This window comes from Streptopelia decaocto, assembly GCF_964273445.1.
Source record: "Streptopelia decaocto genome assembly, chromosome: 1".
In the NCBI taxonomy this organism is placed as follows: domain Eukaryota; kingdom Metazoa; phylum Chordata; class Aves; order Columbiformes; family Columbidae; genus Streptopelia; species Streptopelia decaocto.
In genome coordinates, this window is record NC_138663.1 from 11,442,747 (window position 1) to 11,470,658 (window position 27,912).

Sequence of the window (27,912 nt, forward strand, 5' to 3'; positions counted from 1 at the left end):
TTCCATCACACCCACCAATTCCTGCCTGACATTAATTGCTGTTCTCACTGACATTTCCAGTCTTCAGGTTTTCTCAGCCAGGAGTTCTACCTTCTGGACACATATGTACAAATAGGTTATGCATATGTAACCTCTATCAGAAACAAATTTCAGAAGAAAACCATTTGTGTTTGAGTTTTCAGTGGCTGAAATGCCGCTGTTGAAATTTCTGTTACACAGTGGGAAGTGCAAAAGAGTGTATGTTTGCAGTTGTTTCAAGAGGTGATGCCTTGTTTTATTTTCTCTACAGCAATGTACACAGATTGTTTATGAAGAAAGAAGATACCACTTACATTAGCTGGAAATGCAGTGACTTAGAAACAAGAGCCATTTAACTTTGTTGAAGAACAGAAATTACCTTTTATTCTTTAATGCATACGTAACAGTAATAGCAAACACATTATAATAAATAACATACTTGTTCACTGCAAGTAAGCGGAAGATTAGGCCAAAATGCCTTCTGGTGCTGGCTCCAGTATAGAAATTAATGTTTCCAGGTTCTACTATGGATGGATCAGATAAACCATAGAGTGCTTCGTAATATGTGAAATCAATGAAATGCACCTTCAAACAAGGGAACAGTACTCCATTTGGAATAAAAGCAACTGAATATTCTTGTAGTAGTCTATATATCACTTTTAAAAAATAATAGAAAGCAGCATCTTTATATTGTGTTAGGCCAAGACTTAATCATTTTAAAATGCTGAGAAGTCCTTTTTTTTTTTTTTTTTTTTTTTTTAATTTGATTAATGTTTTTAGTTCTGAAAGAATGGTGATTGAAGTGGTTTCTTTGTTAAGTTCTCTGGGAAAAGTTCAGCTTCTGATGTTTCTGTGCAGGTGCGGGACTTAGAACGTGCATACTTGCACCTTAACCCTTATATTCTTGTATAATGTCAATTATACAAGAGTGCCATGTGCCATGTGTACCTTGAGAGGTACAAAGAGGTGGACACTTCAGACGATTGGGACCAACTCTCCCAGCAGCTTGACAGCATTAGTATGTCATTTCATAGCATCTAAGTATTGAACAAAAATATTTGGAAGTACATCTGTATATATATCACCAACCATGATGACTGGATGGATAAAGAATCTTTTTAAATTTAGCCACATAGCTGATAAGGGGAAAAAAAAAAAATACCCAAACCTGTGACTCTTATGTCATGGTAGCTCTCTCTATGCCATTTTCCCAGTAAACAGGTTTCTAATGCACCCCAGTAAGCCACTATTGGAATTGTTTCACTGTGAATAATTATTTTCTATGTTTTTTAATACGTTAGCTAGGGGAAATATTGATTACAATAATTGCTAAATTTAATTGTAGTATTGAGTTTATTTGTAAAGATCACTTCTGGTTAAAAGAAGGTATTTTTTTATCATCAGCACAAAATGGTTACCTTACAGGACAGACTCTGAAATGTGTGCTGTTTTTCAAAATAAATTCCTCCCTAGTGCTCTGCTGTTCTAAGATTTTCGATGAGTTCTCTGCTTGTTCCTTTAATATTCCAATTTTATCCAAGACTTTCTTTTAATTAACTTCTACTAATTTTATGTTTATGATCTGTTATGATCTAAGTATTACTTAAGAGATCTGAATAATTAGTCACAGCCTGGAGAGGATGATACCTGCTCCGTCTTTCTTCCAGCCACTGTGTCACTGGTAGATTGGAAGTTTTGAGTTCTGTGTGCTTCTCCTTAGGACAAATTTTGGTCTGTTTTAGCCTGAAGTGGAGATGAGACAATTACATGCACAAATAGACTGTTTTAAGGGTCAGTTCTGTGAGCTAATAGTAATCAGCAGTTTCACGCCACAAAAAGAAAGTGGTTTATTGAGCTTAACGGAAGTGAAATTGCATAGGGGATGAAATCACGAGTGAGAGGTATCACTTCTTTAGTTATTTTTGGAGAAATAATTCCTGACAATGGTGGAAAGCTTTGCTTTCTTAAAATTTTTCCCAGGCTTCATATATAAGTAAAAAGCTCAATTGTTCTACTTGTACCAAAAAACAGATGTGCAGCTGTGTGTGTGTGTGAGAGACAAGGTTGTACAGCTATGAAGTTTTAGTTTATTTTTACAATGTTTAGTGTGAGAATAGAAGGATATGATCCAAGACTGCTGTGAATTCAGAACTGTAAAATACACTGTCTAAAGTCATCACTGGGTTTTAGGATTGTCCTTCTGAGTAGCTGATGATAATATTGAAATCAAGTCTTCAAAATGTATTTAGTAGTAGAAATGCTATAAGAGTGAAGAATGACAATGGAATATCCAAATGATGACTTCAATATAAAAACGAACATGATACATATGAAAATAATAAGGAAGTGGGAAGCTGTTACTTTGAAAAGATCAGTACAAAAAAATTCAATAGAAGCTGACAAGAGAAGTGAAAGCTTTTTGCTTGAATAAGATGAATATAAAATAGGGAGGAATAGAATCTGACAAGTAAGTGAAAGATCACTGTTTGCATGCGATCAATAGAAAAACAAATGCAATGCAAACTGACCAAAAATAGAGGATTCTTTCAAGAAAAAGATTAATATGAAATATATACTATAGGAAAATACAGATCAGGGCGTGTGATAATGTATATAAATAACAATGTTCCTCTAGTGTTCTTACATATTTTACTGTTATAGTTTTAATTTTTTTAAGTTACTCATTGAGGCATGCTGTTTGGTCACCCCATGGCAAAAACCATAGAATCATAGAATTCTTTTGGTTGGAAAAGACCTTTAGTTCTTTTTTCTTTTTCTTATTCCTTTAATAGCTTTTGCAAATTGTTGTAGATCACAGGAAGGTGTTAGGGAAGTAAAGATAGTATATTGGTAGAGACTTTTAAATAATATTGTCTGCATCTTTGGAAGGGGTAGATCTTAATCCATATCCTCTAAATCAGCTCTTTTCAGTGGCTTGTACTTGTTTCTGTTGTGTGTGTGTGACTACAAACAAATCTATCCTAGACGGTTTCTTTCGGTTGTTTTGTTTATAATTGAGTCCTTTGTCCTGCAAGAATACACTGTTTGCTAATACTGAAGACAGAGTAAGAAACACATGAGAAAGCTTTTTAGGCCTTGAGTTTCAGTAGTTGAAGAAAATGAAGATGTTCTGCATTATTAGAATCACAAGACGATATTGGCTAAAAGGAAAGTTTATCTTGTTTTCCCCCTGTACCCCTTGAAGTTTTTATAAGATTGCTTTAGAAAGATCCCATTAGCAGATCCAGCATGACTGTGTGTGTGGAGAGGGATGGGTGTTTGGGGGTTTTGGAGCCCCAGCTGTAATGATACAGCTTTTCTCAGGAGATAGGTATCAGTTCTGCTTTATGGCACTTATATGTAATTTATTTACATCTGGTGTTTCAGGCTCCCTTGTCTGAAGGTTTGTTTGACTTCTTAACACTAGTATTGACCACTGAAGAATACTTCAAATATCATCAGTTTATCCAGATAGAGATAGGGCAAAGAAAATAAAGAAGGGTAGTGCCGTAAGTCCTGTTGAACTTTTGGTGAGGGGCTGGTTGTCACTGAGGTAAATTCATCTTTCATCTCTGAAGATTAGAATTGCAATAGTGTTGAGATTTCTTTGCTGCTTGCTCAGGTGTTTGATTTATGATCTTTCATAAATGATCCATTAGCATTTTTCATACATTCTGGTAGTTAAACTTTCCAAAGACAGAAATATGACATGAGTGCTTCATTTCAGTGCTTGAGGTCGTCTTGAAGTCACTGAGTTGAACCATGAGGCAGATGATCCTTGTCATTATGTAGTGGTCTAACGGAGAGCAAGCCAGAGTTCATCCATTAAACTTTGTTCTATTTTCCTTTCAGATAGATTCTGCAGACCTAAAAAAATAATTTAAAATATGGCAATGTAATATGTGCTGATATAGTGGCTGACAGTGTTGGTATTCAGTTTTGCTATTCACGTTGTAGAGAAAAACCTCTCTAATCTCTCATGCCAATGTGCACTAATGTCAGCGAGACTACTGCCATCAGTACGTTTCTGTGCTTACATTGCTGATGCATCTGGTGATTCAGATTTTCCTTGGAGATCCCACTGAGCAGTACATCATTTGCAATATTTAGGGTAATGTCATGCTAATTAAAGCAGTGAATACAGTCACTGGATGAAATAGTGAATTTTGTCCTGATTTCAAACCCAAGGAATTCTTAAAAAAATGTAATGTTATGCCCTACTATTTTTCTTTTGCACTTCCACAGAGAAAACAAACAAATATTCCAGTTGTTTTTTCCTTTTGAACCTAACGGCATGTTGCTGTGTACAAACACTGACAGCTCTAGGCAGATGGAGCAAGATCATGAGCAAAATATAAATTGCTGGATTGGCTAGTGAAAGCCTAGAGTCAGACTGAAGGAACATGCAACCTGAGGGAAAATTAAGTAGCTGTTCATCTCCGTGTCCTCCTGCTGCAGCGTGAGAATTGTAATTTCTGTCTTAACCATAGATTGAACTGATTACTTACTGCCTTTAAATATATATGTTATGTGTATGTATATGTACACATACTCATATATAACTTAAATTATTGTGAGGAAATAAGGCGTTTCGTATTTATTCAAATGTTGTATGTTTTGCTTGCTCTGTGAATCGGAGTTTGATGCTGTAACACAGATCAGTGTTCTTATGCAGATCAGCATTATCTTCTGGGCACAGTTTTTAAAATGCAAGCATGTTTTTAAATTACTGAAATATATTTTACAAACATAAGAACTGCTTGTTCTATTTGAATCCACACATTCTAGAATTTAACTGTAAATCTGTCCTTTCTAAAATTAATCTCTGTCTTGAGCAGTTAAAGCTTTCCAGGCTCATTTGAGTACAGGGCTACTTTCAACAGTTCAATCTGGAATAAAAGAATTAGTTGGTTTCTTTTTTTTTTTTTATGCAAAGTATCAACAATACATGCTTTGTTTATGTATAACAGTGGCATCTTTACATTTTGCCTAATTTTTAGCTCAGGAATACGATGCCGATGTTAGTGATGTGGGTGCTACATGTGTTTTAATCCTTAACATCAATTGATGTAGGTGGAAATGACATAAAAAATGGTAGAAGATAGATAGTTTTGTGTTATGGGAGTAAGCCAAGACAAGAATAAAATACAGACAAAAGAGGATATTCAGTCTTTATGAACATAGATTAAATATTAAAAATGAGTTTACATTATTTATTTTGATACAAAATCTTCTTGTCTGTATATAAACTAATAAGTTGTTTGGGAATGGTGCATTGTATTATGCAAGAGCTAAAGGCCTTATATAGTGATCCAGCCAATGGATCATTCTGACAATCTGCTGCAAGCTTGAATATATGTCTCTAAATGCACAACTGCTGTTTTTCTCTTATTCCCACCAGTGGACCATGCAGAGTCGTGAAATGTGAATGTTGGGTTATCTGGGCTTTTTTTGTTGTGTTTAATTTTGTTTTAATTTAAATGTACCTTTGCTTCTTTTTTTATTCAGAAATATTGAGAATGTATTTAGCTACAAATGATACTTCTTGCATATCTATGCCTTTTTAATATATATATTTTTAAGGATTTCTTGATGACTGGAAAATGGCATAAAATATATAATTTGTTGAAAATGTTTGTGCATCTCTGCAAGTGGCTCTGTTGAAGCTGGTCATATGGGGTTAATGGTTTTGTTTCCTTTCTGAATAATCAGTAGTAATTTTTGAGATAATTTTATGAAGTACTTTCTTCCTGCTCACAAGCATAATTCTTAATTTACTGTCTTGAAATGTCTCATTTGTTGCTTCCAGTTATTGATCCCCCCAAAAAAAAATGTTTTCTATTTTTTGGTGACTCGCTACGTTGCTGTACAGAACACACCTTTTCGCTAATTTATCATTAATGTCTCTCCATTTCTGCAGCAGGTGGGTTCTTGCATCACTTTCCCTTTAGTTATTCCATTTATAGTCAGTAAAATTTCATTGCATTTTCAAATTATATCTTAATTTGATCCAGCTTCTCTATCACACGTAACAGGGAATAAGAAGTCAGAGGGAAGCTGAGCAGTTGTTTTTATTTTGCAGAATTGGGAGGACAGCAGGTAACTGGAGAGTGTGGCAGAGCTCTGCAATAGCTTCTCTTCTTGTTCTGCTGCTCATACGGTTCTTCCCTCAATCCCCTGCTTCTGTTTGTCTTAATACGTCGGGTCTTAATTCTCATTTAAAAATTTCCAAGACATGAAAGATGCCTGTTTATGTGATTAGATCATACGTAGCAAAATGAAATGATATATTAATAAATATCTAATTAGTTATGACAAATTACATAGCTACAGCATTTTTACTTTCTTATCCCGTGCCTTAGAGGTTATAGTCTTCTGAGCAGATGATGGATAGCTTCCCTGCCTTTTTGGTTTGTTATATTCCATCATGAAGTGTGAACTGGATGCCTTTGACAGTATTTTATCCTTTGCTTTGGCATAAGCTGTCAAGAAGGGGGGCAGGGGAGAGATACTCAATGATAACTCACTAGGTCATACACCTGAAATCTGATTTTATGAAAACAAAACATTGTCTTTGGTTAGCCCTACAATGTTTCTTTAAATGTTGTCTCTGAAGTAAGTTCATGGGAGTCTATGATCCAGAACATCTATACCTTGCCAGTTTTTTTGTTCTATCTTGTAGAAAACTAAAGGAATACCATGTCTTTATTATTGTTTGTGCAAAAATGAATAAATCTTACATAAAACAAGAAAAAATATTTGAAACTTTTTATTTAAAATTCTGCCAGTTGTCAGAAGCCCAAAGATCTGAAATAAAAAAATACTACATACACTGAAATGAAAAAGTGTTTTTTGTTGGGCACCTCTGCAAGCACCATTGATGCTCCAATTGTTGGATTTATGCTTTGAAAAATGTTTACATATGACTCTTCTAACTTGAGTTTACAACTGCAAAATGCCAGCCAGATGTTGACTCGTGAACAATACAGAAACTACCTACATCACAAGGCTGCTTTTGTGCCAAAGAGCCAGGTTATGTCAAGAAACCACTCAAAAGACCAAACATTAAAGGCAAAGTTTGTTACTAAGATCTGACAGTGACATTGACAATAAATAACTTGGTACTGTTCTATAGCTGAGGAAGATGCTTAGTAAGGTTATGATATGCCAAAGATTTTCCTGAAAGTCTGGATTAGAATCAAAGTTAAAAGCATGTGTATTAAATTAGCACCAATACCTTCAATGTTGTTACATTGGTTTACGTGAGACGGGATTCCAGCTCCGGGATCTTTACTACTGGGGATGTCTCATTTTCTGAGCCGTTGTTATATGCATAAAGCATTTAGAGGAAATGAGTAAAGTAAAACACAACCCTTGTATAGTGTTGTTGGATCCTTAAAGTGCCAAAGTTTATTAACTTTGCTTTTGGATCACATGTTTTAATGGTAAAATAAATATTCATTCTGCTCGCATACACTAGAATACCTTTATCAGTGGCTTTAGTGAAAAAATATCCACTTGCAACAGGTGGGAATCTAACCATTAGTCTATAGAATATTTGTACTAAGAAAGCAGTTACTTTTTAGATGAGAAATTATAATATTATGTACCGATTGTTGGTTTGTATATAAGAGTATATATCTTGTTTGGTTTTAGTTATGGCTCAGGACCATCTTGTGAGCTGAAATTGAGTGTTGTAGTTAGAACTATATAGCTATATCACTCTCAGTCATAGACAATAATATAGCTATATTTGAATCCAATCACATTTGCTGCTAAAGATGCCTAGGATGATGAAAATTGTGAGGTGACATTGTGCTCAAGACAGAATGTCACTCTTGAGTCTGGAGGTTAAGTATTGGCTATTGACTGTGAACTTCTTTATCACTGAAAGGCAAGCTGTTCTCACTTTTAGCTATCTCATTTATTGAACCATTATTCTTTCAGGAGATCCGGCTCTGCCTACATTAGTATTTTAGTTCAGATCAGAAATGACCTTTGGAAGAAAACACTGTTTGACCCAAGTTACTGCAGTGGATGCTGCTGGGCTGTCTCGGACACGCTGGTTGGTTCCCCCCCCCATGCAGCTGAACCAGGAGGTGCCATTCCACAGGGCACCTGGCCCACACCAGCTGTTAATGGGCATTCAGGTCACAGCACAAATTAGATGTAGCAGAAAGACCTCCAAATCCTGTATAACGTGAATGTGACATCCCCAGCATCAACTCTTTCGATATGCAGACCTGCTCCCATTGCATTGCACTGCTGGCTGATATAGGTGAAGCCACTGAAACCAGTATGCTGTTAGAAAAAAAAGGAGTTTCTCACTTAGGATTAACTCTTTCCTTTTCCTTTTGTGAAACAATTGTTCAAACGGGTTGTTAGGAGATTTGGATCCTTATTTCCCCGGAGTACATCCTGGATTGAGGCAGATTGTCAGAGAGTGATGGGATTTAGCTGATGCTAAGCTCCTGGAATTCAGTTTTGCTTTCTTCATTTACCAAATATGAAAGTTTAATATTAATAGAAATGCCTGTAAGACTGAGGCTGAATTTAGTTGTATTTCACTAGGTGATAAAACTCCTTTTTAAAGCCTTATTTTAAATCCAGATTCATACTTTTATATCCTGCTCCTTATCCTAGGAAATGTGGTACTCTGTATCCTCAGTGCCCAACTTTGGCTGAAAGTAGCTGTTCAAATTGCAGTATGACTTCAAAGGTCTTTATAAAGTATTCTTAACTGTTTTGGTTTCAGATGCATTTTTTTTCCACTCCATTTCACTCCATCCATGTGTGTATTTCCTTGACACAGTGATCTCTTCCTATTATTTGAAATGATCTATGTAGAAGCACTTAGAAACCTCAAACTCAGCAGCTTCTCTGATTTTAAAAGTACTGTGTATGCAGTACTTCCTAATTTCAGGAAGGATTACAGCCCTTATGGGAAGCTAAAGTAGCTACAATTTAGTAGAGTTCAAACCATTAGGATAGGTATATATAAGGTGATAAGATTTCTTCTTAAACTATAGAGTAAATATACATAAAGTGATAAGATTTCTTTGTTTATCCTGTTTAATTTGTGGTTTTTTGCAACTTTACTGTCTGTTCCTCTAGTTTCATATAATCACAAAGCAAATTAAAAACAAGGAGACCTTCAGCAAGCACATGATTATAAAAATGTGCTTCTGTTTGGACATTGTTTGTAGAACACTCAAAGAGCTGCAGTGTCAGATGAATAAAGCAGTGAATACAGAAAGTTCAGATGAATCCTAAGAGAATACTCACAGCATTGAAGTATATTAAAAAACTGTGAAGAAGCTTGATTTTTGCTGTGTTCCTGAAGATAATTCTGAGTCTTTTATTATTTCAAAGTAATTTTGAGTCTTATGAAGTGATTTGTAATATGTTGAGTGTGGGGGGGTTATTTTTTATTTACTTAAAAAAAACCCTAAAGTAATAAGTCCAGACTCCTAATTCTGTGACCTGCTTATTGCATTAGACTGACAAAATACTATGTAAAGAGAGAGCATCTGTACAGGCAACAAGCTTTGAATTTTCACCTCCCTAGTGCCCTATAACCTCTTCATCTTTGAGAAGATTTTAATTCATATTCCCTCTATATAACCTGGAAAGCAACACCAAACCATCAGCCAAGGTACTATATGTATGATGATGATGTGCTATAGAATGGCAATTTCTATTTTATTTTTATGCTCTGTTTCTACGAATGCACGGTGCAGTTGTATGTGGGGCAAATGTTTCATCTGTTGGAAAGAAGGGACCTCTTTCTTGGGTAGCTGAATTTTAGAAAATACCTGATCTCTTCCTCTTTGATGCAACCTTTGGCCAAAACCACCACCAACAAAAATAACAAAAAGAAAAGTTTTGGAAGTTTCATTACTTTAGTCCACAAGACTCACCCGTGAAGTGGTTTTAATACTGACATAGAGCAGAAGCTGTCACATCTGCACCAGCTCATCTCCTCAACCAGACCTTATCTCAGCAGCATTTTTCTCACATTTCCTGCTTGTGCACTGTATTCCCCTCACTCTCGGTGTGTTTTGGATTTCTGTTGCCAGAGATACACTTAGATAGATTAAACCAACCTGCTATTCATTAATATTTCATTTATATGGGGATTAGATTAGAATCCATGAACCAAATCCACCGTATTATTTCATATTTTTTAAAATGCCTTAAACCTCAGAAAAAATATTTTCTATGTTTTATCTGTATGTTCTCCATATATTAACATATATAGACAATAACTTTATAATGTATAATTATAAATTATATGATTTAAAATATAGATTTCAAAATATATCTAGAACATATATATGTATGTAATACAGAGATACATATTAATGCAGTAGAAAATTATCCGTTGTTTATTTGCAAACATTTAATAGTCACTAATGAAAAACTAAAAAGAAAAGCAGTTTTACTTCCAATTCTCTTGCTGCACTAACTCTGTATAAAAGTGCATTGTTTGTGGTTACTAAGTTTCAGCGTCTAAAAGTACCTTTTTTTTAATTATTTTTAACAAAGGTTGATATATCAGAATGTGGCAGAAAACAACTTTCTGCATGACAAACCCAATTCTTACTCTAGCTAGTCCATGTTGTTCCTTTAATGAACTGATAAAGCTCTGTCTTAAAAGACCTGGGCTCCTTGAGGGTGTCTCCCATCAAAAGGCCATCTAAGCTCTTCTACTCTAAACCAGATCCTAATTACCTGATGCAATTATTTTTAAGTAGCGTATATCCATTTGTTCTTGTGCCAGTGCCATCCTTATGCCTACCAACCCTTTTCAGGCCCGGGCTTCTTTTCCAACTCTGCCTCATTTTTCTAGATTATATTACTCAAACTCTTTGTCTTTGTTCAGAAGCCAGATTTTCTGTGCCAGGCATCTTAGTGGCCATTTTCAGCATGTTTTCCACTTGCAAATCACCTCTTTGTCTTAATGGACAAATCAAACACACAGTCTTCCAGAAAACGTGTCAAGCAGTCCTTATTTTATTAATGTATCTACATATTTGCTGGAGATACTTGTGTTTTCCAGTGGCTGGGGAGAGGATAGAAGGAATTGCTGTTCATAGCTAATAAACATTTTGTAAGAAAAAATGTAAGAACTTTTTAATAGGTGATGTACATAAAACTAATGTGATAGCATCCATTTCTGAATTGAGTTTCAGACTTCAAGTATTGCAAATTACAATGGGATTCTCACCCTGCTTAGGATTTATTGAACTTGTAAGGTGCTCTAGTGACTGGAAAGTTATTGAAGTGGTGATGCCCTGGCAGACTGAAGATAAAGTTCAATAAATTATTCCACAACAGCATTTCCAAGCGGTTTTTGATCGGTTTTGTTTTGGTTTTCTTAACAGCTAATTATTTATTTTTTTTAATAGACACTTCATAGAAGATGAAGCGTATCTCTATAGCTGGTTTAATTTGGCTGTCACTATGATATCCTTTGAAATACTAAGAAAAAATTAGAGCAAAGTGAAGACCAGAGTTAATATGTGTAATATAGTGATCCTTTCTTTGTGTGTTTTGTTGATATTTAATCCCTGATATTTCCATAAAAATACAACATACTAATTTAAAACTAATACTTCCTCTGTGTCTATTTTATTTTATTTTTTTTTAAGAAGGAATTATTCCCAATTTAAAAGGCCTGTGTTAGAGTCACCTGTAAAAACTAATAACAAATAATGGAAAATCAGGAGGTACTAGAATTACTTCAAAAAAGTTAATTGTTTTTCCTTTATTGAAGTTCTTACTCTGTGCATAGCTCTACAAAATCTGAAAGTCTTCCAGAACAACTCTAATCAACAATAGTTTTCTTACATTTTTGTGTTCTTGCCATCTTCCCATGAAAAAAAACAAACGAACTGGAGTACTTTATGGGTTGTTTACATCAGGTATTATTCCATGCTAGAATACATGCCAGTATAATTTCATACTACAAGAAACAAGGCAAAAACCAGTGTTCATCCTTCCCAGCTCATAAAATGCACAAATACTGTTATCATCAGTAGGTCACAGTATGTAATAGGGGTGTCTTTGTCCTTTATAGACATGAACAACTTGTTGAAAAGTTATGTGTGTACTGAAGAGTCTATGACTCTGCATTGTATTAACTCATTTTTGTTGAGCTATGATAGAAGCTTAATTCTGTCTCCTCTTCTTGACATTTTTTAATTCTCATTTCCTTCTCTTGGGTGTTTCTTATTTTAATGAGCTTTTACTGAGCTTCTCTAGTGATCAGCATGTGGCAGCTGAGCCACTCAGCAGACAGCGTCTGGTTTTGCCAATTAATTTACTTGATTTGACACAGACACAACAGCACACTAGACTGCAGTGACTTCTGCAGAAAACTATTTATAGAGTGTCTGGAACATAATGTCAGATATCTAATGGGGAGTGGAGAAGTTCATTTAAAGAAAAAAAAATACATGCTGTTTTATCATTTAGGCTTTTAATTAAGAGTATGAAATATGTACTTTCTAAAATTTTCTCTCAACAATCATGGATGTTGAAATTATTTGATTTCATTATTGATCCATATGCTAAAAAATGTATTTTGATACTTTTTTATGCACCATTGAATGAATGTGGCCCAAGCAGTTCCATTTATTCCATTGTGATAGGAAATACAAATGCTATTTTCAAAGTGAGATTTTTGTAACTGATTTAGGTATGTAAGATCCAGCACAGTATCACTTAAAATAGTGACCTATCCAACTGGAAGTGCCACTATACAATAGCTGGTGCATGTTAAATATTATATATATATGATTATATATATTATATAACATTATAGTAAATATTATTATTAATATAATAGTAATAAATTTTATTAATGTAATAGTAGTATAAATATTAAAGAATATTATACAATATATTATATATAATTATATTAAATAATATTATTTTTTCCTTTCCTTCCATGCTTTGAATGAAAATAATATATTTCCTTTGCATTCTTTTTTTTTTTTTAATAAAAATGAGTGAAGTTTCTTTATTTTGTAACACTTTCCCTCGTTTGTAATTCTTTACCTTTCAAATTAAGTAGTTAATTCCTAATATAGTAAACCTACACACAGCAGAACACTTTCAAATCAGCTGGTGGATGCTTTCAAAACGAAATACAAGTTATTACAAGGTTTGTAACTAATCTGATGAATTTGGAATTCTGGAGCATGTGTGTAAACTACATTTAAAACATGCACTTTGTAGACATGCACCCCTATGGTCTGTGCCTGTATCTAACAGTTTATTCTCCTAGTGTAAGTGGATAGAAGTGCATTGTTTGGAGCTCTAATTTATTTGCTTAACCTCTATAGGGATGTTGGATAAAACACTCCCCAGTTCTCTCTATTCTCAGAATATTTTCTTGTTAACTGGTTTCTAATCAGCTGTAAAGTTTGTTGGGTTTTGTTGGTTGGTTGGTTGGGTTTTTTTTTTTGTGTTGCTTTTTTGGATGACTGTTTTGAGTTGGACACTTTCCTGTGGTTTTCTAAGAAAAGCCTAAGTATCCAAATCCAAATTTCTGGGTCCACTCTGATGACCAGTTACCTTAGAGACAGTCTTCAGTTTGTAGCCACTATAATCTTTCCTTTGCCCTGGCCTTTTGCTCACTTTGCGTGACAGAACTAGATGGCTTGAAACATGCACCTAAATTTGAAGGGCTGAGATTCAAGTTACTATCAGAGTAGTTCTTCTAATTACTATATTTGAGAATTATGTAGAAAATGTGTGTGTGTGTACATATATATACACATGTGCATATAAAAGCCAGTGTAAAAATCTAATTTAAATTACTTATTTTTTTTTTTTTTTAAACAAAAAAGGACAATTCCTTCTTAGTAAAATATAAAATGAGATGGGAGTACAACTTCCCAGCCACAGTTGGGAGTAACATTCTATGTAATTTAACATAAGCTGGAAGGAATGTGATTTTGAAAACATTAGTGAAACACTTAAGTCATAAAGAAGACTAGTTTATGCCTTCAGTAGAGTTTCTATAATATCTGATTAGCATGGCTACCAATGGAAGCGCTTGTGTCTGTGCATATATGCAAAAAAAAAAAGTGCATTTGCAAATGTATTGTCCCTCTGTGCCCACTTCTAAATACCATAATATTTAACTACAAATATAAATTTAATTCATAACAATAACTTATTGGTGTTATCTTTAAAGAAATCAATGAGTCAACTTCGTTAAACAGGGTATGGAAGTATAAATACTACAAGAAGATTAATGAACTGCCAAGGAGGTCCCTTCTGCTCTCCCCAGTAGATGTGTAGCTGCTGCATCAGGGAACAGCAGCTGCCATATTTTCAGACCTAGTAAATAGCTCTCAGGCTTTTCAAATAAAGTTATACTCTGCCTCATACGCAGGCCAGGGCCTATACATTGAATAAATCATCAGAAGTGTGTTCCAGCTCTTTTAAAGAGAGCACAGTAGTGCTCTCTATTTTTTATTGATTGCATTTGCAGAGGGAAATTGAATCCATTCCTTGTCAAGGCCCCTAAACCTCATGTCATAAAGAAGAGGGGGGGAAAAAGGAAAAGATGGATGGAGTTCAGTGCAAAAAGGCAGAAAGAATGATGTTTCCTATTGTGTGACGATAAATTTTACTTTTTCATCTTGCCCATATCAAGTGAAAGGTAGCAGTTGAAGTACTTTGAAGTACTAATCTTCAAAGACTTCTTTTAGCAGAATTGGAAATAAGCTTATTGGAGAGATGTCTCCAACTAGATTTTTCTGCCAATTATCAGTCAAAAGCACTTTCTTGTACGCAAGTCAACTCAAAAGGGACTGTATCTGTTTCTACGATATGCAGCATCTCAGTAGATGTGGCCGTAACACCTCTAAACATTTTGTTTTAGTAAAACGCGTTGATTTTAAAACAGCAGAATAAATTATATTCTTAATGTATTAATGAAATCAATATGAATCCATGTCTCTCAAATTAGGATATTCTGACAGGTGCCATAGGCTCTAATACAAGCTAATGAAAATAGCACTGCATTGATTTTTATGTGCAAGTTGGGAATCATGATATTTTAGTAGGGATCATTTGAAGGATAGTTTTGTTGCTGTTTACGAGTGTTTTTACTTGCTTTTCTTTGGTTGGCAAGTTTCAAATCCATTGCTGTGGGTTTTAAACCAGAATCTAGAGGTATTGGTTTGAAATTGCCTATTACCAGACTTGATTTACAGCTGGTCTTTTCCAATCCATGGTATATTCTTTAGCAGAAGCAAAAGAATAATATAAGTTGTGGAAAAACACTTAGAGTAATAAATGATTAAAGCTAAAATTTCCTTTTGCTGATTACTTGATTGTGTAACACAAATGCAGGTGCATTCTATATGGTATATAGAATGAAAAACAAAACAAAACCCAAACAAACAAAAGCATCCTGAATGAAGGGAACAAGTTTGAATTACAAACTGCTCCAGGAATAATTGTTTTAATGATTGTACAATCAGCTATTGACATATCAGTTCCACAAAATAAACTGTGTCTGTTCCAACCAACATACTCTTGTCATCATAATGAAAAGTGAATTAAGAGGAAGGTGGCATATGCTGAAGTTTATATGTATGCTGTTAACATTTATTTCTGAAATGCAGCTCAGGCACTTAACTGTGAATTTCTGGAATGGGTGAAGAAATGTTTTTTTTCAGTGCCTGAGAACAGATATGTGATGTACTGTTAACAGTCTTTTCCCAGATTTATTGCATTTTACTTCTGTTAAGATGCTCTGTTCTTGTTGCTCATCTTGAGTTGCGTGTTATTTTTTCATTTTTTTTAATTCCATCATTGTGTTGGGCTTTTTTTTTTTTTTCCTCCTGCTGGAAGTACTTGGATTTTTTTTTTCTTAGATTGTTATATATGTCTTTGGGAGAAAGTTTTAGAGGAGAAGAAGGAAGGGGAAAATGGGATGTCAGTAAGATTACAAAACTCTTGACTGTGATACAAAACATCGCTTCTCCACAAATATTACAAATAAGATCTTGTGAGCTATATTTCTTGCTTTATAGCTTAATCTTCACAAGTCTAATAAAATGCTGAAATTATTACTTCCAATATATTCACTCAGCAGTTCAGTACTTAATTATTTTACTACTTGTAGATTGTCTCATTAGTTTCTCCCTTTTTTTTTTTTTTTTTATTATGGATGTACTTTAGATAGATAAGTTTATACATATTACTGTGTATGTGCAGAGGTGTGTGTAAATGCATAGGTTTGTGTGTGTGTATATATATATGTATACACACACACACACACACATATATATATATATATGATTCTTTGCAATATATTTTAGGTGATGTTACACAGATAGTCTCTGCAACAGTGTTTGTGAATGTATGGTAACAATATAGCTTTACTTAATGCAGTTTATTCATTTGTAAGCTTACTGTCTGAAGGAAATATCTTTAGAAATATTGTATCACATTTCATATGTGAAGAGTTTTTTCATGGGGTGCATAGTTACCAATTTCTAAAAGCTTTTATGAGCATGTAACTTCAAAATATTTTTTTCCTAAAGAAATGTTTTGGCTGAATATGGGTGTCAGTGCTCTGAGCAGGGTGGTGAAGCCACCAGCAGACTTTGGGGAAGATGCTGCAGCAATTTTTAAGCCCGGACAGGTCAGAAGGCGATAGAAATGCACTACTTTATATTGTTATGGGGCTTGGGAATTCAGGCAGGACCCTGAAAACTAAATTCTTTATCAGCTGTCAAAGAGATAAGAACTGTTGTCTCCCATGTGCCTTAATTAAGTGTCCTAAGCTGCAGAGCCCTAAATGCCACAAGGAACCATTGGCAGAGGCTTCCACTGGGCCAAATACCCTGTACAGAAGATCAGGAAATGGTAACATTAAAAAGAAATATTCAAACTTGAAAGGAAATTCTTGCCTAAGTAAAGGCCAGAGCTTCTAATGGCTTCATGAAGACACTTCTGCAAGTGACATCTGAAACAAAATCAAGTTGAGAAAGTATGTACATAATGTGTAATTACACAGTAGATCAAACTGGATCTTAAAGATAATTGAACTGTAGCTATTTTAAAATGGTAATAAACTTCTCGTGGTGTCTCAGGCAATTATTCCTCTTTCTTATGTAAACATATATATTTTTATAACTATCTACTTGACATAGAGAGGTATATAGTACAAGTTTATTGCTCAGAAAGAATCAAGAGAGTTGAAAATTAAATTTGATATTTCTATAAAAAGCTGTATCTTGAGTAATATTATCTTAAAACTGCTTTGAAAAAAAACAGATTAATGTTTCTGCAAAACACCTGTAGCAATTTTCTCCTTAACCTTTAAAATGAAGCCTATAAAATTTAACATTGTGATCTCATTTCTCTAGTACCTGTTAACAACCTCACTGAAAATGGGCTCTCTAATGTTAACTTTCAACCTGTCCTTATTTTTATTTATTTTTTTCACAGTAGCATTAGGCTACAATGTAGACCCACATACCAAATTGTGTACTGTGATGACACTCACGTGCCTTAAACATGAACTGTTTTTATTTAAGCTTGACATACTCATTTGCAAGAGAGGTTGAATTTTCTTTCCTGTGTGCAATATCATATTTAAGCAGGATCTGTCTTACAGTGTTAACTTTCATAGGATTTGTACTTAAATCTTTAGCTGTTTTGAAATGTTGGGTTTTTCCCTCTAGTTCCCTTTCTGCTTTTGGCTTGCCAGGTGTTTCAGTTTTAGAAACATTCTTTAGTGTTGCCTAGTGGCATTGTAAGTAAAGAATTAGCGACCAAAATAACAAAAAACCCTTCCTTTTCTAATCAACTGAGTACTTGTTATTGCTGAACATGATTCAGGGTTTTTTGGGTAAAATTAATGAGATATTTACAGCTGATTAATTGAGGTGAAAAGCATAATTTATCATAAGTTGTATCATCAGGTATTTTGTATCATAATAAAATTTAATTGACTCTTTAGTCAATTGATTATTACTGTAGCCATGTTCATCAACTGTAGAGTAAGTCTCACTACTTTTTTTTTTTTTTTTTTAAGGCACAGAACATGTCAATATATTAGATATTTCATTATACAGTATATTTGATTCAAACAAGCTTAGGTAGAGGACAACTTTGTGAATATATGTTTCTGTATAACTGGCCATATAGCATTTAGCTAAAATGTGGATTTCCTTTTAAGTTCATTGCAGAACTGACTGAATTCATAAATACTAACGTTCACGCTGCTGATCGTCCTGTAACAAATCACATCTATGAATATTGATATCTCGTTAGCCTGCAATAATTAGTACCATTGTGCATGTGGCCCACCTTAGTGTTACAATTTAAATAACTCATCATTGTCTTTTTCCCATACAGTCCTGGAAAGGGAGTCCTTGGTTACCTTTCTAAGAGACTCAACTACTCTTGTTCCAGTCTCTTTTATGCAGTGTGCTGTGATAAGTAGAAATATCAATTTATAGGTCTGCATTTACTTTTCTAGCGCTGGGAAATGCAACTAGAGTGACATCTCAGAAACAAAGTAATTCTAGAAGGGAACAAATAAGCCAATAGACATTGCATACAAATAATGCAATGGGAAGAAGAAAGCATGAGGAACTTAGGGAATATTCCCAATGAAGAGGAGTGTGTTTCTTTAAATTTACTTTGTTGGTTAATTAAATGTTATTACTTTCTGTAATAATTCAGTTTGCTTTTTGTAGTCATTGCTGCTTGTATTAGGATGTAGATTTGTAATACCACATATGTTTTGTCTTTGACAGCAACGATAGTGTTGAATGAGCTCAACTGGACTGCAGCATTGGATGATGTGTTCAAGAGGAACAGAGAAGAAGACCCCACTTTATTATGGCAGGTTTTTGGTAGTGCAACTGGCCTCGCCAGGTATTACCCAGGTAACTGAAGTCTCCTGAAGAACTGTACTATGCAAAACATTGCTTTAAAAATAGTTCAAATTATTTACAAGCAATAAAAGATAACTAAAGATTACTTTGTTACATAGATGGGGTTTCTGTATATCAAAAGTAACTTAAAGACTGTGAAATTATTCTGGCATAAAGCTGGTATGAGGGGGAAAAAACTGGGGGTGAAATCTGAACTAATATTTTTTACAGTCAGAGGAGCAGAAGATGATGTCTGTTGAAAAGCCGAACAGTTAAATTTTATTGTTGTATTGTTTATGTGTTGTGTAAAGAATCAGTTGAATAGTTGTCAGTGAGATTTTTGGACCTGTCTAGTTTTAGAAACAGTGACTTGGTGACTAGACAGGTAATCTTATGGTTAAAGTCAGTAAAAATCTGTTTGCAGCATGATATGTTTATGTCCTGCAGAATCCATGATCTCTGGCACTTATGTCTTTGCTATTAGAGCCAAGACCAATGAATACAACTTGATTACTTTAACCAGCATCTGTTCCACTTGTCAAAGAATCCCATTACTGGATCAGAGTAATTAATTTAAACAGATGTATATTTTACTAAATTTAGATCACCAGTAACCTTAATTTGATTTTTGATGTGTACTAGCTAATGAAAAGGCTTGTTTTATGGCAAGGCATTCCAGTTGTGCTGCTGCTGTTCTTATTAAGTGATGCTGTTATCAACAACAGAATGATGTGTCCACTACACACAAAACAATTGTGTGCAGTGATTTGTCTCCTGCTTGCAACTGGTTAAGGAAGAACTTTGAGATCCCTTCCCTTATGTTTATACAAGATTGTTGGTATTTCTGAAGGTGAAGGGGATTATGGTAAAGCTGTTACTGTATCATTAGCACATTCGCTAGCACAGCCAGAGAAACTGCCTTAGGCTAGTTTACAGGGAAAAAAAAAAATTCATAGCACTTGAGTCCTGTTTCTTCTGTCATGCTAGGTGCTGATGAGATAAATACAGCAAGATGGTGTAGAAAAAAAAAATATTGAAAATACTAATTTTGTATTTCTTTCCTTTCCAAATGTTCTCTTTAGTTGATTTGGGGATTTCTTAGTTCTGTGTTTGGGGTCACCATTTGTCCCAGCTGACTATATAGTGATGTTTTCCAAGTGCTGAAAAATTAACATTTCTTATAAGTGTGGCAATCTCTAGGGAATACATTTTCAAGTGTAAGATTATCTTATACGTTGAAAAAATGTACTCTTCTGTCTTGTCTCTACTCAATTTGTTTATCAACACAACACAGGAGCTTCAGGATCTCTATATATTCCTTAGAGCATTTCTATAAAATGGGAGAAGCTTGTTTTCGCGGTGTTTCTGTGAATATGTTGATTGTGTATATACTCCATCTAAACATAATTTTATATTTGTATATTTTTATATGTGTTTTTGACACCCCGTGTGGAGTACCATGTCCAGTTTTGGAGCCCTCAGTACAGAAAAGACATGGATGTGTCAGAGTAGGTCCAGAGGAGGCCATAGAAATGATCAGAAGACTGAAACAGCTCTCCTGTGGGGACAGGCTGAGAGAGTTGGGGTTGTTCAGCCTGGAGGAGTCTCCAGGGACAGTTTATTGCAGCCTTTCAATACTTAAAAAGGGACTGATAAGAAAGGTGGAGACAGACTTTTAAGCAGATCCTCTTGCAATATGACAAGGGGTAATGGTTTTAAACCAAAAGAGGGGAGATTTAGCTTGGACATAAGGAAGAAATTTGTTACAAAGAGGGTGGTGAAACACTGGCCAAGGTTGCCCAGAGAGGTGGTAAATGCTCTGTCCCTGGAAAAATCTAAGGTCAGGCTGGATGGGGCTCTGAGCAACCTGATCTGGTTGAAGATGTCCCTGCTCATTGCAGGAGGGTTGGACTAGATGACTTTTGAAGGTTCTTTCCAACCCAAACTATTCTATGATTTACTATAAAACTCAGGTCTTCGCACCTCCTGCTTATTTCATTCCTAAGTGCTTGAGTCTTTTTTAGCTATCTGGTCCTGTCAGAACTTGACTTCAAAAATTCCTGGGTAATTCCCTAGTTCTTACATTTTACACACACATATAGAGTAATCTGGGGCAGTCTGACCGTCTTGAAATTGTATATGCATTTTTCTGTGTATCTTTTCCTTTAACTTTCTTCAATTTAGAGCTCAAATCACAAGCCATTTGGGGTTTGTATTTTTAGAAAAGGTCTTTGTGCAAGTTTGTCCATCTTTCTCTCTTTGTAAACTCTGTATCTCAGTTTGCAGAGACATATCTGACACACAAAAACATTCTGAAAATGAAATCAAGTTTCACATACTGGAAAGGATATTTGCTTTTTGAAAATGGAATGATAAATTGTAAAACATTGCTTCACGACCCACTTAGTAGATGAGGGAAAGGTTGTGGATGTTGTGTACTTAGACTTCAGTAAGCCCTTTGACACTGTATCCCACAGCATTCTCCTGGAGAAGCTGCCAGCTCAGGGCCTGGATGGGTTTACTCTGTGATGGATAAAGAACTGTCTGGATGGCCAGACCCAAAGAATTGTGGTGAACGGAGCCAAATCCAGTTGGCAGCTGGTCCTGAGTGGTGTGCCCCAGGGCTCAGTACTGGGACCAGTTCTTTTTAATCTCTTTATCAATGATCTGGATGAGGGGATTTAGTGTACCCTTAGTAAGTTTGCAGCTGACACTCAATTGGGTGGAAGTGTAGATCTGCTGGAGGATAGGATGGCCATACAGAGGGATCTGGACTGGCTGGATCGTTGGGCTGAGGCCAATTGTATGAGGTTCAACAAGGCCAAGTGCCAGGTTCTGCACTTGAGCCACAACAACCCCAGGCAGTGCTACAGACTCAGGAAAGAGTGGCTGGAAAGCTGCCTGGCAGAGTGGGATCTAGGGGTGTTGATTGACAGCAGCTGAACATGAGCCAGAGTGTGCCCAGGTGGCCAAAAAAGTCAACAGCATCCTGGCTTGTATCAGGAATAGTGTGGCCAGTAGGACCGGAGAAGTGATTGTGCCACTATACTTGGTACTGGTGAGGGCCCACCTTGAATACTGTGTTCAATTTTGGGGCCCTCATTATATGTAAGACACTGAGGTATTAGAGAAAGTCCAGAGGAGGGTGACGAAACTGGTGAGGGGCCTGGCGCACAAGTCTTATGAAGAGCAGCCGTAGAGGTTGTAGCATGGAGTGTGTTGGTTTCTTTTCCCAAATAACAATTGATACAACAAGAAGAAATGGTCTCAGGTTGTGCCACTGGAGGTTCAGATTGGATATTAGGAAAAAGTTTTTCATGGAGAGGTTTATGAAGCACTGGAACAGGCTGCCGGGGGAGGTGGTGGAGTCATCATCCCTGGAGGCCTTTAAAAGGTACATAGATGAGGTTCTTAGGGACATGGTTTAGTGCTAGTGTTAGGTTATGGTTGAATTTCATGATCCTGAGGGTCTCTTCCAACTGAAATAATTCTGTGATTCAATTTGTCTTAGGTAAGCCTACTTCAAAGTTACTAATTTCTCCATAGTATTGATATTTGTGAAAGAATTGAGAAGTGTCAAAACTGGAATTAAAATGCATAATTAAGTCTGCACATTAATAGCTGAAATACATCCACTCAGTCCTTCCTCCCTTGAAAGGAATCAATCTTTGGTACCTCTAAGCTATAGAGGGTGTCTTCAACCACAGGTTTCCTGAACTAATGTTTTTATCTGATAGTATCTCACTGCCTTGAGTAATGGGCTAGATGGTACATCACTTCTGTCCTAAATTAGGTTCTTAGGCTGACCTTGTCACTATAATAACCAGCAGCATGAAGGGATCTTTCTATAAGGGACCCTGTGGGTGGAAAGTATGTGTGAAATACAGGATTATTTTTGTTTACATATATCTCCTTGTTTCCTACATATATTCTGGTTTTGGTACTGCTGTTCACTTCTTTGACATCACATGTATGATTTCATATCATTTTCATCTGTGCTTTCTCTGCTTCTTTGCTACATTTGTGTTCCCTTGTCTCTGTCAAGAGGACAAGACAGCTTCCTTCTGACCATAACCTAGGTTGAGACACATGGCATTCAGACCAGTTCCTTTCCTCAGACCTTCTTCTTTATACACTATAATAAGTGATATTAGGTTTTGATATAATAGTAGTAGATGCAGTAGAATAAGAATAGGAAACTGTATTTTATGAAAATAGATACCAGCATTAGGTATAGGAAGTAATAGTACCAAATTATTCACTTCCTTTAATGTTATGACATAAATAGTCCATCAAATGTTCCTTAGTCAAAATGTCATTTTTACTGAAGGAAAAATTACATTCTGTGTGATGTTATCTTTAGTTTTGTTTTGAAGAAGAAGATAAGCCACATTTAGAAAGATATTTCTGTAAATGGGTAGACAGATGTGCAAGAAAGATAAGTATTAGAAACCTAGACATAAACACACTTGTATGTTGATATTTGCAGTGACAGCAGAACCACTGCCAGACACAAAAGGGATCTGTACAGCCATGTTCACCTTATAAGATGGTCCAGGAGAAACATTAGATACTGAGGTCAACTTCTCTTTTATAGAAAAATAAACAAAATTAAGCAAGTAATGTATTAATTATTTTTCTCTAGAATGTATTCAGTTCAGCTCTTATTCTCAAATATGAAGAAAGAAATAGAAGAGCCAAAGGCACAGGATACCTGCATAGTTCTCAAACCTATTTTATAATCTCTTTCAGTTAGGGTTTTAATCAGCTTGATTTAAAGAGTCAACATGAGTCTCCTCATACTGAACTTCTTTAAATTATTTTAAAAAGTGTGTCTTGCCTAAAATAATTTTAAAAATTAGTGAGGGTACTTAGTATCAACATTTTCATCAGTTTCAATGGCAGCACATTTGTGAAGAGAAATGCTGTGCTCTGTGACTGTGCTGGCAACTATCCATTTTGATATGAAGATGCCAAGAGCAATTTTGAGATGTCTATTAGCTATTCTATGAGCTCTGAACAGCTCCAGAGTAAGTAAACAATAGTTTAATAAAAGAGCTCTGAAGAATAAATAAATTACGTGAATGGAACTTTTAGGAATGATGTAATATATACTTATTCTTACATTTGAAGTTGTATGTGCCATATTAGTCTGTCTTTCAAGAGATGGTTTCAGCATTGTAAGGATGATTTGTCCTTTGGGATTGTGTCAGAATCAAGACAAGAACCTTCTTAAGGTGATGAAGATACCTGTATTGTACAATTAATGTTGGTTCAGAAGTAACAGTGGACTCCGTGTTTGTTTTACGAAGTAGGTAGTTATTTATTTATTATTTTTGATTCACTGCAAATACTAATGTGTGGAAAAGACAAGGCGAAAGAAGTTGGACATATTGAATACGTCCAGTATGTCCACTGGTACGTCCAGTGCTTATGCTGAGGCCAGCTTCACGTGTCAGCCTGACCAGTCCATATGGACAAGGCAGCTCTGAGCTCAGGGCAGGGAATCTTGGAGTCAGGGACAGGATCAGCAAAGCACAACGTGGTGCGCAGGCATCCACACAGCGCAGCTTGGGCAAGGAGCAAGTGCTGGAGCTTAAATGAATCTTCCAAAGCAAGAGGTAGAGGCTCCCATGAGGTTTCTTGCATCTTTTTGTCCCTCTCCTCTTCCCACATCAGCAATCCCAGGTTATGCATCTTTACCATGTAAAGGTGATCTTGAGCAGAGGCACCAATCACCCAGGAGGCTTCAGAGGCTGCTGGTGGATGTAGAGACTGTCATTTGATTGATTGTTTTTTCTTTCTGAAGAAACAAAGAAATTTGGTGAGGCTACAATTTATTCCTTAATCTCTTCTACTTTTCCCTCTTGCTCAAAGGAGAAACAATGTTTGCTGACACAAAGTAGCACCAGATATTTTCTTTCTGCTCAGAAATGAAATTGCATTTGTTGGCTTACTGAGTGAGGGTGAAAAGAAGACTCCATATGTTTTCTGTCTGTGTTCATCCATCAGTGGAAAAATTAGACACATATCATGCACTGGTTGTTTGCAAACTATCTGAAAATTATTTCACTGGATGTGCTGAAGTTAGGTTGCAAGTACTTTGGATTCTGCATGATAAAAATTTTCTATTCAAGTTACAGCTGGCTGTTTCATCTGCCATGAACACAGACCTACTAATAACACATTAAAAATGTGAAATGCTACAGGTTTAATATACAATGTACAGTTGTCCAAAAGTTGGATAGTGTTTGAGCTTTTATATATCTATATATATATCTAATAATTCTTAAAAATAGTTAACTTTTAACAAACTGCTGAAATCGTCAATTGATTGAAATGAAATGGCTGACTTTTTAAGTGAGTTTTTTCACAGCCAGCCGTAATGCCTCAGGCTTCATGTAAAATACACATCATTATGAGAGGCGGTTTCGCTCATAGACTTAGCCTTGTAAGCAACACATAGAGAATCTTCTGTGACCAATATGCAGATAAATCAAACATTCTCATGAAGCTATAGGGGAGGGATTTCTGTTGTTTAAGTTATTGGTACTAAACTTAATTTCTATAGCAAGAAGATAGCATGTGATGGCTGAGATCTGATTCACTAAAATTAAAAAAAAAGAAAGGGGGGTGGGGATGTAAAAATATGAACAGTCTTAAGTATATATGCTCAAATGTAACTGAAATCGGAATATCAGTTTTGCTTCATTGACAGGCCTTGCCAGAAAAGCCAGACCCAGACAGAAAGGCATGTAGTGAATATATGTTGTGTCCTGTTAGACATGACACTGTCTTGTGTCTTGTCCTGTCTGACCTGCAGCCACAGGGACCTTGAAGTCCTTACCCTGCCCTGCTGTTCAGCCTCTGCTCAGAGGTTGTCTTGAGTCATCTCAAAAAACAAGAAATCTCAATTCATATGGTGGCATTTTGGGGAATCAGTTACAGCTTTTCTTCCTTTTAACAGAAAATCACAGTTGGCTTTTCCAAACATCTCCCCTGTATAACTTGTATGAGAAAGCACTTCCAGTTTCTTATTGTTTGATTTGCAAACAGAATTTTAACTGAATTCTCTGCAGAAGATAAGAAAGGACTGGACATAAAAATAGCTTCTTCCCTTCTTGTTTTTCTCTGGGGGCTCAGTTTTCTTGAATACATGTTTACAGTTGTAGCTCTTTTACAAAATCTACCAGATTTTAAAATATTTGTGCAAGTTTCCAGCCTTTGTCCTGCAAGTGAACAGTTTTCAATTATTTATGTTTAACTCAAGAATAAGACTCAGGTTTCACCACTACCATGAAAGCAAGCTCAGGTTTTTTTGTTTGTTTTTAAGTAAACCCTCCTGAAATTTTACATTGTGGAATTCTGAAAGGGAAATTTTTGAAAACAGCACACCTAAAATTGCAAAGATATCACAATATAGTATTTTAATATCTAAAACATTAATTTCTGGAATGCTTTAAAAGAATAGGTAAAATATGGTTTTCCTCAGAGGATAAGATACTCCAAATAGATGAATACTCCAAATGGGTGAATATTCTGGAAGGATTATCTCATTCAGCAGATATGGACTACCTAAAACAGAATATCTGATGCCTTCTTAAAAGCTAAGAATAAGTGACAGTAGTCACAGAATGATTGAGGCTGGAAGGAACTTTTGAAAGTCACTTGGACCGACCCTCCTGCTCAAACAGGTCCCCCTACAATCTGTAATGTGGGGCAGCTTTGGGGTTTATTTTTATAATATTTTTTCCAAATTGATTTTTCTTTGCCAACAGGAGTTTGAAATTATTTTCTTTATTTAGTTATGCATACCATAGTATCATAGAATCATTTCAGTTGGAGGAGACCCTCAGTATCATAGAGTCCAGTCATAACCTAACCTAACTCTAGCACTAAACCATGTTCCTAAGAACTTTGTATAAATGCCTTTTAAACCCCTCCAGGGATGGTGACTCCACCACTTCCCTGGGCAGCCTGTTCCAATGCCTGACAACCCTTTCCATAAAGAATTTTTTCCTAACATCCAATCTGAACCTCCCCTGGAACAACTTGAAGCCATTTCCCCTTGTCTTATCACTTGCTACTCAGGCTATGACACCAACACCCTCCATGCTACAACCTCCTTTGAGGTAGTTGTAGGAAAAAAAAATATATAAATAAGTACATATATTTGTATATATATATATATTTATATCTGTAATGTATAAAAAAATCTTGAATTCATTCCCTGTGGACTTGTACACATAGAGCTTTGTTGACTCCATGTAGACAGAAAGGTATTTTAATATGGATCATACTGCAGATTTAATTCATAATAACCACAGAGCAGTGGACAAATAAGTTATACAGAAATAGTTTAATACCTGTCAAGCCATATAAAACTATTTTAATTAAGTTACTTATATTTTGTGAGGCATCTACCCAGCTAATTTTGTCACGAGGTTTTAGAAAGCAGCTATCTGAAAGAACAATTTAATATCAAATTGTTGGCAGGCTACTTGGAAGTGCAGGTACAAACCAACCAGTTTCCCTTTTAATCTTGAAACCCTTCTTAATTATAATGAGAACTGTAAATGTTAATCAATGTTTCATTAAAATATTGCAATGTGAAGCATATTATTTTCACTGTAGCAATTACTAATTAAACAAATTTTAAAACCACTTTATATTTATGTGCCTTTTGCCAGATATCACTTTTTGTGTGTGTGTGTAAGGCTAATATTCTTAGTAAAAGATGCATTTTGTTTTGGACTAAAGACAACAGACCTTCATTTGCAGTTAAATATGATATAAGGTGCTTTCTAGTTGTAGCAATAAATACACTTAGGAAAGTTTGGCTGCCAAGGATTACTCAAATGAAAACACGCTCTTGATTTGGATTAACGTTTAGTAAAAAAAAAAAACTGATCTGGAACACCAACTCATCTCTCTTGGGCAAGTATGCTAAAGAATATTTCTCAAAGCTAATACT

At 35.4% G+C, this 27,912-nt stretch overlaps 1 protein-coding gene across 1 annotated transcript in view; it reads left to right on the forward strand.

Moving 5' to 3' along the window:
- The window catches only part of CACNA2D1 (calcium voltage-gated channel auxiliary subunit alpha2delta 1), a 396,917-nt gene that overhangs the window by 251,137 nt on the left and 117,868 nt on the right, over window positions 1–27,912 (forward strand). The window contains exon 7 of the mRNA XM_082061285.1: window positions 18,819–18,950. Coding sequence (XP_081917411.1) covers window positions 18,819–18,950 — 132 coding nt within the window. The remainder of the gene's footprint in view (window positions 1–18,818; window positions 18,951–27,912) is intronic.